The 12,848-nt window shown below is 42.1% G+C and overlaps 1 protein-coding gene across 3 annotated transcripts in view; it reads right to left on the reverse strand.

Annotated features, from left to right (window-relative positions):
* Positions 1-12,848, reverse strand: part of LOC135113355 (uncharacterized) — a 77,146-nt gene that overhangs the window by 12,338 nt on the left and 51,960 nt on the right. Inside the window, exons 1-7 of one of the 3 annotated variants that reach the window (XM_064028610.1) lie at positions 8,441-8,590; positions 5,111-5,156; positions 4,494-4,661; positions 2,771-2,809; positions 2,424-2,537; positions 1,874-2,127; positions 1,010-1,147 (exon numbers count right to left, since the gene is read on the reverse strand). In XM_064028610.1, the coding sequence (XP_063884680.1) occupies positions 1,010-1,147; positions 1,874-2,127; positions 2,424-2,537; positions 2,771-2,809; positions 4,494-4,661; positions 5,111-5,156; positions 8,441-8,575 (894 nt within the window). In that variant the 5' untranslated portion in view covers positions 8,576-8,590. Of the gene's footprint in view, positions 1-1,009; positions 1,148-1,873; positions 2,128-2,423; positions 2,538-2,770; positions 2,810-4,493; positions 4,662-5,110; positions 5,157-8,440; positions 8,591-12,848 lie in introns of those variants that run through there. The other 2 variants (XM_064028611.1, XM_064028612.1) reach the window with 2 other exon arrangements.

Below are 12,848 nucleotides of genomic sequence, written 5' to 3' on the forward strand. Positions count from 1 at the left end.
ACCTTCACTGGTTTCAGCACACAAGTGGAGGTTATGGTTCTCAAGGATTTTTGTTATGCCTCCCTTGGATATTTCACTGAGCACTGAGCACGGAGACACTGATCCAAAGATGGGATAAATCTTTGACCATGAGAGGCTTTCACCAGGCCAGGGATCAAATCTCTGAGTGGGAGAAAACCAGGACAGTGCCTCTGATGTCAGGACCATTACAATTGTCAGGTCTCAAGATAACTTGCCCTTTGTACTCCCATTCACTACATTTTCACAACTCCTGAGATGTCTTGTTAAAGATTTTCCATTCTTACTAGGAAAGGAGAGACTGCATCCTCTCCCCTTGCATCCTCAGCAGTAAAAGGAAGGAAAGGGAACTATACCTTCACTTGGAAAGGTTGGATGCTGCATCTACTAGGAGTAAGGGCACCACCTTATCTTTACTGGTGAGAAGGGGAATGCTGCATCTTTACTAGGAAAGAAGCTGTGATCCAATCATTAATAGCTTTGGAGAATGCTCCCAATGAACACCCAAAAATGCTTGTGAATGAATGCCTTGGTTTATCTCTAGTCACCCCCATACCCACACATAGCACAGACTCCCTCCCCACACCCACATACAGCACAGACTCCCTCCCCACACCCACATACAGCAGACTCCCTCCCCACACCCACATACAGCACAAACTCCCTTCCCACACCCACATACAGCACAAACTCCCTTCCCACACCCACATACAGCACAAACTCCCTTCCCACACCCACATACAGCACAAACTCCCTTCCCACACCTACACACAGCACAACCTCCCTCCCCCACAAACTCCTTCCCCACACCCAACACACAGTAAAAACTCCCTCCCCACACCCAACACAACCTCCCTCGCCACACCCAACACAACCTCCCTCCCCAGACTCGCACACAGCACAAACTCCCTCCCCCACACCTACACACAGCACAATCTCTCACCACACCCACACCCACACCCACAGCACAGCACAGCACAGCATTCCTCACCATCAAGCCTGAGGAGCCAAGCAGAAAGACGCAGCCCAACTCTCGCCAGGCCAGCACAGGGTGGATTAGTACAGGGGAAGACCTCACTTCCTGCACCACGTTGTCCGGCACGGTGTACGCATTGCCATTCACCAGGATCTGTAGTACACCACCAGGTTACTTCTCAAATGTTATTACAGGGGGTTCTTGAGTTAAGACAGCATTCTGTTCCTACAGCATATTGTAAATAGATTTTCAGTGTAGGATGGAACCAGCTTAAGCAAGCATCTACAGTATGTTATTTGCCTATGCTAATGCTATAGTTCTGTAATGTCATAATCTAGGACAAAAAAATTACTTCATCTGTAAAAATAAATGCATGAGGACATACAGTATGCAAGATTAGTGAAGTAAATCATTGACAAAAAGAATCGGCATAGGAAAACGTAAAGGGACGAGCACTGCCTAACAAAAAGAATTGGCATAGGGAAATGTAAAGGGACAAGCACTGCCAGCGTCACTGTCTCCAAGTGGCAGAAGGCTTTATTATCCATTTCTGACACTTCACCATAGTGATGAAAATTAGCAGTGTCTGAAACAGTTTCAAAGTATGATCCAAATTAATCACTTTTATTAAAGTTAATTAAAATACAAAAATGTAACACTCTGAAACCCATAGTAACCCTAGAAGCCAATAGTAATCCTAGCTTATTTAAACATTTTCAGAGCCTCATGGATTCAGTAACAAAGATGGCAAATTCTTCCTCACCACAAAAAGCTGCATCACCAGGCACATGTCACACACAACACAACCATAAACTTATCACCTAAACATTCTCAGAACTTCATGGATTCAGTAACAAAAGAAGGCAAATTCACACTCACATCAAATATTGCATCACCCGGCTCATTCATGAGGGTGATCACAGTGTAGGGGTCATTTCTGAAGGTGGTCTGCTGGAGGCAGTATGGTTGGCTATTAGTATTGAAGCATGACCCAAAGCTACTGAAGATGGCCACCTTGGGTTGGTGCGTCAGGCCAGTCTGCACAACGCTATAGTTACATGGGCTGCCCCAGATGTAGAGGTTGTCATCAAAGGTATACACATGATGGGTGTTGAACAGGAAGCAGTGTGCACCTGGGAGACACAGCACCAATGGAAATACTAAATAATGGCATAAGGAAAAGGCAAAGCACCACACACACTCATACACACACTCAAAGTCCCCTCAGCCTCTGGTAAAAAGGAATTGTCATGGACAACATTACTTCACCCCTACACCATAGTAATTTCAAACTGTTGAAAAAATAACTGTCAGCTCCTGGTGGAAAGGAATGGTCTCCTGGACAACCCTACTAGCCCCCTACATCATATTAAGCTGGAAAGAAAAGGACAATAGAGTCAAAACATCATCTGAAATCACAAACACTTACAGCAGTCCTCAATAATGCCTGTTGCCTCCCACTGGCCATTCACACATATCAGGCCGCTGCAGTGTGCCAGCAGCTTTGTCCCATTGGGGTAGATTTGCCCATCAAACTTGCACTCTGGAAGAAAGAAAAACAGATATCACTGTCTCGTATCCTTCTCATTCATCAAATGAGCCTGTTCTTTAAAGTGCTAAGCAAAATGGTGTGTGCAGTAGTCATATTATGTTTTGCCCATCAAACTTGCACTCTGGAAGAAATAAAAATGGATACAACTGTCTTATATATTTTCCATTCACCAAATGAGCTTGTTCTTAAAGAGGTTAAGAAATATACAATATTACAGCACTTACCAGGATACAAATACTTCTGTCTGCCATAAGGATGCTTATCTGTAAATTGAAAAAGCTGTTAGTGTCTTCCTCTCCTTCTTGGGGAAAAAACAGTAGGTCCTGTAGTAGCTCCTGATAAGAGGTGTGGGGAAGAAATGCTATGGCCAGGAAGTTCATTTACTATAGTCTGTTCACTCAAACTGTACACCTGCAGCCTAGGCTAGATTTGAAACAGCCTCACTGATTGGCTGGCTGCTCTCCATTGCTCACATACACTAGTGCTGCCACTCAAATTTCCTGTTGTGATACATGCTTCTGTATTATCCACCAAAATTCTTCTGTGCAAAATGAACCATATGCAAGTATTTTGGCCCCTGTGCTGTGTCCACTCCATCTCCCACTGCCTCACTGCACCTCACACCATTACTCTGGCCCAGTCTTGGGGGCTGACAGGATGCACATGGCTTGCTATGTGCTTCTGTTTACCATCAGTGTTTCTCTGCACTCCTGGGTACTCTCTAGGCACCAACAATATAAGAATCATAGAACAACCACTCTGATTCATATCATTAGACGCAATGACTGCACAACTCAAAAATGTTTGGCACATGCCTGTGTGGCAAAACAAAGATGGGATGACAAGTTTGAGAGAAAGAACAGAAGCAAAATCTTTTTACAACAATCTTTATACAACATTTTTCTTTATGTTATTTAATGAATTACAGCATTGATCAAATGATTCTCTGAATAAATCTTACCATAAAGAGAAAACCTCTTTTACAGAATGCCACAATGAAATATTTGCTACTCTTCTCTATAATGATGGCTTTTGTAGGAGAATGGAAGAAAACCATTACAGAACCCAAAATAAAGATCCTGATGAGGAACATCCTGGTCCTCACAGCTTTCATACAGCATCAAAAATTAACTGGATGATAATGGTGCTAATGTTGCAGTTTACACTTCTGTGTGTTCTGTGGTAGCCTGAATAAGAAAAACTCTCCAAGGATAACCAGAAGAGTATTAAGATCTCTCAGCTTCTTCTGCCCAAAAAAATAAACCTGGAAAAATCTAGTTGCAGTATACACTTTCCTATAGCTTCTGCAGTAGCCTAAATTCTGTTTCTTCTGCCCAAAGAACTAAACCTGGAAAATTTTTTTAAGAACTCCACATCTTATGGGTTTCAACTTGTCTAAATGAAGAACTTTTGAATATTAACAGGAGAGTCCAACAACCTTCAGACTCAGGATGGCCAAAGTAGACTGTGTGAATGTTACTAATGTTCTAGTTCAATTCCCTATAGGTTGGTTAGTCTGGTAGTCTGAACAAGAAAATGGAATTGATATTTGAGCAAAATATGAAAAAAATATTGTTAGGTAGAGAGAGTTGCTCCTCCCAACAAAACTGGCCTCTTAAAATTATCAGTCGTGGTCCAGATTAATATAACATTTAACCAGAAAGTCTACACAAATGCTTCCATGATTTCAATATAAAATAATCCCCCCCCCAAAAAAAAAATTAGCTAATTACCCATCACCTCTACTACACATCCAATTTTTATTTATTTAATTATTTATAATTTCCTAATAAAAATTTCTATAATTTGGATTATAAAGAAAAAAAACATGAAGCAACTGTCAAGACTTACTTATCTTTTTTTTTTTTTTTAATGGTTTCCTACTTAAGTCTTTTACAGTGGTCTGGATAGAAAATAAAAGCAAAACAAGTACGAAGAATCAATTACCTTCCTCATGACACTCGCCAGTCTCGGGATTGCCAAAGTACACTGTCTCTATGTCCCCATTGTTGCACATGAAGGACACACAGCAGCGCTTCAGGGTTAGCGCCGTCTCTCCATGGGCAAGGCGAGTCTTTCCAAAGCAGCAACTCTGCCGGGCCTCCATTCCACACACTGAGAATGGGGAAGGAGTCAGACTCTTTTTGAACCCTTGAGCTGTTACAAGGATTATCTTAGAGTCACAGATGAGTGATCTGGTTTTTATGGAGGTTTCTCACATGGATGGAGCAGAATCCCTTTAACCTATTGATGAAACAATCCCTATTAGCTGTTCCTATATTATATATATATATATATATATATATATATATATATATATATATATATATATATATATATATATATATATATATATATATATATATATATATATATATATATATATATATATATATATATATATATATATATATATATAATTGCATATATAAATAGGAGCAAAACGAAATCTGTAAAAAACTAATTAGTCACTAAAAAAAATCTCACCTGGTCCATCCTTCCTCCCTTCTGGGAGAATAAAAAAAAAAAAATCTAAGCTTGCATCAAAGTTCATACTGCCTTACCTGCGAGGAGGATAGCATAGCAGAGAGCAGCTGCCACATGCCGCGCCTGTGTGGAATGAGGCATACGTTTGACAACTGTTGTGAGAGAGAGAGAGAGAGAGAGAGAGAGAGAGAGAGAGAGAGAGAGAGAGATCCTCTACACGAGGTTCCTTTGACCGGAACCACATTCTTAAAAGTTTTGGTCTCATATTTACATTAAATCAATGATACACACTGCACATTAGGCTTAAATGTTCTCAAATGCTCCCAAAATGGTCGCAATAGGTTACATCTTTAGTTAAACATCTGTTAAAGGAATTGTTTGGAAAAACCCGTTTTAACTCTCAGCTTTCTATGCAATTACATCTGTAATTAGACTTTAAATATTGTTACTGGTGTCGAATGAAGTGGTTGAATCAATCATTATGACCTTAAGATTTGTAGCGGATTAATTAATTGTGTTCACGTGTAATGAGACGAGAAACAAGCAGGCGAGAGAAACAAGCAATTTCTCAGCGATTCCTGACAATATTTTAAATGGACCATGAAGGTAAATGGACTATAACAGACCAAGAAGGTAAATAGACTATGATAGACCAGGAAGGTAAATGGAATATGACAGATAAGGTGTATAAAATGTATTAGAGGTCACCTCAATGGCCCTGCAACAAGGTACATCACCAGCACACACGAACACCACATCTGCTACTGTTTGTGCTCTCAGTAGTTATAACAGGTCTTTTTTAAACTGATAGCAAGAAGTCCTCATTAATTTATCACTGGAATCCTGGCAACACTGAGCAAATCATGACGTTACTGGAGAGAGAGAGAGAGAGAGAGAGAGAGAGAGAGAGAGAGAGAGAGAGAGAGAGAGAGAGAGAGAGAGAGAGAGAGAGAACTTCCACTACAACCTCCTACAAATGTAGCAGATAAAGAGCGCTGAAACGTTTAAGAACAAGGCCCCAAGTTTTGAAATGCTGAAATCCCATCGTCATATCTGTAGATTACTTTATAACAGCCGGGAATCGAATTTCCGCAAGGGCACTCAAGGTACACAGGTCTTGATGTAGCCTTAACGATCGCCATGACACAAGTGGAGGTTGGTTGAGTTCGTCATTACAGCAACACCTAAACAACTGCGCGATACACTTCACCTCATGGACCTCCTTGGAAGTCCTCTGACGCAACACTTCTTGTGCTAAGTCATGTTAGTCAGTCTTAACCCCTTCCCGGTGGAGGATTTATTTATTTATATACATATTTTGAAAATTGGTCTTTTTTTTTGTCGGCGAGTCTATATATAAACGCTTGCTCTCATGACTGCACTAGGTTGTACTGAGGTCTATATATAGGGGTTCCTTTCTACTAGGAAAATTATAAATCGTTATTTGGCTTCAACCATTTCTAAACCAGTCGAGAATGCTGAATGCCTCTCAGTGACAGTCATCGCCTGTCACTTGCCGGTGGTTGAGCATTTTCGTTTTAATTCTCTTTCTATTAGTCTGTTATGTCAATGATCAACAAGAAATACCGGCTATGATACTGCGGAAATAAACTACATGGTGAATTTCTGGATGACTTTGATGATTCTGACTTGTTTACCGTCAGTAGAGTGATTCATATCAAACATGACTGAATGGATTATATATATATATATATATATATATATATATATATATATATATATATATATATATATATATATATATATATATATATATATATATATATAATCTGTTCAAGATAATCTAGAATAATATATAATAATATATACAGTAAACTTTGTAGCACATTCTATATATAAATTCAACGGTAAATTAGCAGTTTCAAGCAATAGTCCTATCCTCTATCTTTCACTAAAACCAAGAAACATCGGGGCGTGGTGGGAATGAGGGGTTGTTTGGGTGAGGAAAGCCAAAATGAGGGTTTTTTGATATTCTTGAAAATGATAAACTGCATATTTCGATTGTAGTAAATTTCTATATTATCCTAACCTAACGTAACCAACCTAACCTAACCGAGAAGGGGCTTTGCCTCTCCCCCCTGAACCAACCCTTTAGGTCACTAACCTAACATTATATAACCTAACCCCCTAACCCCACCAAAAGGTAAACTAACGCAACGTAACATTTTGTATCTTCCTACATTGTCAGTCATCACTGCATACCAACAGTAATTACTTGAAAAATACCTGAAGCTGAGGGAACTGGCGGTGAACTGCCAATTCGTATATTCATAGCAGGCACACATCTCCCTTCCGTACCCATGGTCTAAATGACGCAGCACAGAGTCGCGGGTGCTGATTCCCTCTCTAAACACACGTGCCTATATGTGATTGGCTGATAAATTTCCGTGTGGCCTGATTCGCAGCAGGTAACCCTACGTCATCATAGATTTTTAACACGTGACGACGTCACGTCGCCATCGCGCATACGCGCCATTGATAACAAACATATGATCACACTTAGTATCCCACAAGAGATGACTAGAGGTGGATCCAAGGTAGAATCGACTTAAAATCTTCGTAATTCTTAAGTGAAATTACTAATTTTCGACATAGTAAAATGGGATTAGAAATGCTCCAGGTAGTGAGATGTAGACCCTGCGAAGAACTAGTTACGTTCGGTCTGTTGGTTTAAATTGCAATAATACCAATTCAGTTGTTCATTTAAGTTTGCAGCAGAATCCATAAACAGGTTAATTCTTTTAATAAAGTTTTAGACAGTTTGAATAGACGTCAATAAATTGTGTCCATATGCGGGGAATCTATAGACAGATGTATGTATGAAGGTCAGCAGGCTATATATAGACAATTTTTTGTTTGGTAATGCATACATCTGCCCTGCCGCTACAAAGGTATCCACTGTAATGAACCACACAATTAACCAACCACGTCAATCATCCAGTCATCACCCAACCACAAGCACCCCATCAACCCACTACTTCAGTAACGCAATCAGCCGACCAGCAACCCACGTCAATAAATCAACTCAGCCAGCCACCCACGTCCAACTAACCAGTTTACCATTCAAGTCAATCAACCATTCAAATAACCATCCACGCTAATTAACCAGCTATTCAATCAACCATCCACGTTTATCAACCAACTGCAACCATGCACCCACAAAACCATACAACCACAAATACCCATTCAATCACACGTCAATCAGTCATTCTAATCAATCAACCTCATCAACCAATCAAAATCACTCAACCACATCAAAGAACCACATCATTCAGTCAATCAAGCTTATCCAATCACATAACCCGCTCCAAGACAGACAACCAGCAAACCAATCAACTATCTAAATCACTCCCTGACACCAAACACCACACACAATTTAACATTACCATTGTGGAGAGCATTGCCAGGGACACTACACAGCACGAGCTATCACCACACACTGCTGCGTCTCTTCCTCCGCCACGCAAGCTCACCAACTTATTTGAGTCCTGTTCACACCACCAGCGGAGCCTCGAGTACATGCCGACGCCCGTTTTCAGAAACGTTTTGTTCTCACCATGACTGTTTTCAAGGGCCATAAAGATGATTAGCTAGGTTCTTAAGACTGTTTGCACTGTTAGTAATGCAGAAATCTTATTAATCTGTCATCAGAACCATAAAAAAAAAAAAAACACCCTTTAAAACCCATGTCACTTTTAATCGAGGCCTTTGAATGTTGTGGAGGTGCGGCGCGGAATATGGACCTAAGTCAGAGGTGCTGCTTCGCTCGCTATAGTTCCCGCATTACCAGTTTACGGAAGGAGAAGTAAATTGGCATATTCTTGAAAGTTATTCTAGTTTTATTCTTCATATCAACGCATGTTTTAAAGAATTACCGAGAAAATGAGGATGCAAAGCAGAAAGGAAAAAAGTACGTGTAATGAAGCTTACGCTCTCAAAGTGGTAGTGTTTGAAAAGTGACGAGCATCAAGGCACAGAGCGAGAGAACTACTATCCGTTTCAGACACTATGAGGCATTGTTTTTTTTTTTTTTTTTCGCAAATATCTTCTAAACTAAGAACTGTATCATTACGACATTTTGGCATTGACTGACACCATCATAGAAGTGGACCGACATGTGCCACACCACCACCAGGAGTCCAAGCGTGCGGCCGTCACTCACCACACCCCACAAGAAGGGAATGATGAACACCACCGCCACCACCATACTCACCATCACACAGATGCTGAAAGTCGGTGGCGTTCATCACCCCCTTCTTGTGGTGTGTGGTGAGGGACGCCCGAACGCTTGGGCTTCTTTCTGGTGGAGGCGTGGCAGCATGCCGGTCCGCACACCACTTCTGTAATGGTGTCAGTCAGTGCCAAAATGCCGTAATGACACACACACACACACACACACATGCCGTAATGACACACACACACACACACACACACACACACACATAGAAACAGACAGCCACGCACACAGGCATACACAGACATACACACTCACGATCACAAGCAAACGAACAGACAAATAAACAAACACGTACATGAAGATCTGATTTGTACACGCAGATTAGCCTGTAAACACACACAAGGAGTAGGGAAGGTCTCGGTCTGGGTCCTCATCTTTTCACGGTGAGCGATCTGAAAGGGGCTGCAAGCCTCACCTTATTTAAGCCTTGTTTTTGGATATTTTAGGGGTAATTTATCTATTTTCGTGGTTAATCATGGCTTTCCTTCACGCACGAGTTTGGAAACAACAGTAGGTTTAGCTAAATATTATATACAGAGAGGGAGGGAGGCAGGAAAAACGTCCGTTTCGTGCCTAATGTTTACTTACCACAATCAATTTTGAAACTCGCGAGGCGTAAAAAGAAAATAATTTTTCAAATCTAGCAACGGTCTTACTTTACATTGGAAAATACGAATAGTTAGACTACATTTCATTAAATATTATTACTTGCCACACGTTTCTTATATTTTTAAAGTCTTAAATGAAACATTAAAACAATCCTAGGCATGCTAATAATAAAAATAAATAAATAAAATTTATAAGATGACGAGTGTTATCGTAACGAGAAACAAAAAACACAGCTAGACAAGATTTTACTACAAATTATACGTTGTTTTGCTTTTCTATCAATGAATTAAACATCAAAACAATGCAAACTCTAGTAATAAAAAGAGAAAGAATCGTGATATAGAGCCGAAGTAGTTTTTTTTTCCACCAATCCTCCGTACCACCACCTCCTCTCTCCTCCCTCTCACACTATCCTCTCCCCCTCTTCTTCCTCCTCCACCTGTTCATGTACAACCGAGTCTTTAAATCAACTGGAAACAACTGTAAAGCCCTGAAAATTACTTTAAATATGTGATGGGAAATTGTTACCTTATCCGCGGCGGGACGGGGCGGGGGTCGGAGCGGCTTGGCGGGGCTCGGGGGGGTGTTAACGGTCAGGGCGCTAAGAATACTGTGGTGTGGTGTGGTGTGGTGTGGTGTGGTGTTAACTTTGCATTCCCACGAACTTCACTGCCCTAAGTGTGTGTGTGTGTATGTTTGGGTGGGTGGTGCCGATCAGGGACGAGTCACAAAACTGTATAATTAAAACTACCACTTGGTGTGTGTGTGTGTGTGTGTGTGTGTGTGTGTGTGTGTGTGACTGCCACTTGGTGTGTGTGTGTGTGTGTGTGTGTGTGTGTTTACTTTATTTAATTTACCTCGTAAATATATCTTGTATCATTCAACGATGAATTTTAATGTGAAGTATTTTTCTCTCCTCTCTTATGCCCTCCCTCGGAACAGCAGCATCATGTAAAACAATAAATTTCAGTAGCACATCATGACCACACTCTACGTGGCAGTAAAGCATCAGGCAAATTATGAAGTGGAGCTCGAGGAATGGATATACAGTAAGTCTTTGGCGGTGTATCTGAGTGTGTAATGTTCCCTGCCTGTTAAATGAAGCAGAATACAAACTTTTGCTATTAATTGGGGAACGTCATATTTTCTACTTGCTATTTGGAGTACGTGAAGGCTTTTTTGTTTTGTTTATAATGTAATGGTTTCTAACTTATTTATTCGGGAAAAAAGATTAATCACAGAACACACACACACACACACACACACACACACACACACACAAATATATCAGAGCGTAAAATTAACAATAGTAACGCTCATGAATTTCTGCACAACATACATACACACACACACACACACACACCGGCAGCCAGTGTCCTAACCTCAACCCTGACCTTGTTCTCACACAACGGACTGGACGGGGCAGCCTCCATCCACTGCCTGGACAACTTGCTGGCTCACGCCAACCAGATTGACCGAGCGCGTCTCCTCGCCGCCACGGCACCATACAGTGGGGCACCATCCCAGTGGAATGCCTCGGTCTCCTCTTACCCGACGAAATGGTCCGAGTCGGCGTAGCATTAAAGTTGGGCACCCGCGTCCAGCAACCTTATCGCTGCCACTGTGGGGCCATGACGGACGCGTTAGGCCACCACAGCCTCTCCTGCCCTCGCAACCCCGGCTGTCTGCCTCCCCATTCGGCCCTCAACGATTTGATTTACCTGGCCTTGGCCACAGCTGGCATGGCAGCTGTCCTCGAGCCGCGAGATTTGGACCGAGGAGATGGGCGCCAACCAGATGGCATCACAGTCTTCCCCTTCAGGCAAAGCAGAATGCTGATGTGGGACGCCACATGCGTCAACACATATGCCAACACCCACCTCCTTGACTGTGCCTCTGTCGCCGGCGCTGCCGCCCGAGCGACTGAGGAGGGCAAACGTCAGCGTTAACCGGCCCTCTCCCTGCGATACGAATTGACGCCTCTCACCGTGGAGACAAGCGGGGTGTTGGGCCCAGCCTTCAACGACCTGGTGCATGACATCGGCAGGCATCCCACTCACAACCTTCACTTCACTAACACCCAAAGTTTACTAGATTTCACTGCACCTTGAACTCCTTACGCAATCTTTTTCTCATCACCCATACACAAGTCAACAAAAACTCTCCCGGAAATTATTACTCCCACACACTGTCCCTCCTTCACTTGCCTAACACATAACGCTGATGTACACGAAGAGGAGCGGCCAGGGGCGACAAACTACATTACAGCACAAGAGAGAAACCGCCCGGGGCCGCCTCCCTCCCCTTGGTGGCGCGCTGAAGTTTGGAGAGAGAGATTGAGCCCAGTGGCGCGAAGCGTGAAGATGTCTACGAGAGAGAGAGAGAGAGAGAGAGAGAGAGAGAGAGAGAGAGAGAGAGAGAGAGAGAGAGAGAGAGAGAGAGAGAGAGAGAGAGAGAGAGAGAGAGATTATGATGCAAGTAATACGGAGTAGATATGAAAACAGCAATAATGATGTATGAATAGAAAAAAAATGGATGACAGAAAGAAGATAAATTCAGGGAGGAGAAGGAGGAGGATGGGTAACTATGAAAAAGACGATGAATGGGAAGAGGAAAGGAGTGATGAAAGAAAGAAAGAAGAAAGAGGAAGAAGGGCTAGATGAAGGTGAGAAGGAAAGGATGGAGAAATTACTAAAAGGGAAGAGGAATATAAAGAGAAAAAGAGAGGAAGGAAGGAAGGAAGAGAAGGAGGGAAGAACAACCAAATAAAGAAAAGGAGGAGACAAAAGGAGAAAGGGAGTTGAGAGGCGGAAACGTGGGCGGGAAAGTGGGCGGGAAAGAGGAAACAAGGAAAGTAGACGAGGAAAGGAGGAGAACAAGAGGATGGTGGAGGAGAGGGAGGAAAGAGAGAAGGAAGAGTAGGTCAGGAAAGGCGTGAAAGGGGAAGA

The sequence above is a fragment of the Scylla paramamosain genome, chromosome 25, assembly GCF_035594125.1.
Source record: "Scylla paramamosain isolate STU-SP2022 chromosome 25, ASM3559412v1, whole genome shotgun sequence".
NCBI lineage: Eukaryota > Metazoa > Arthropoda > Malacostraca > Decapoda > Portunidae > Scylla > Scylla paramamosain.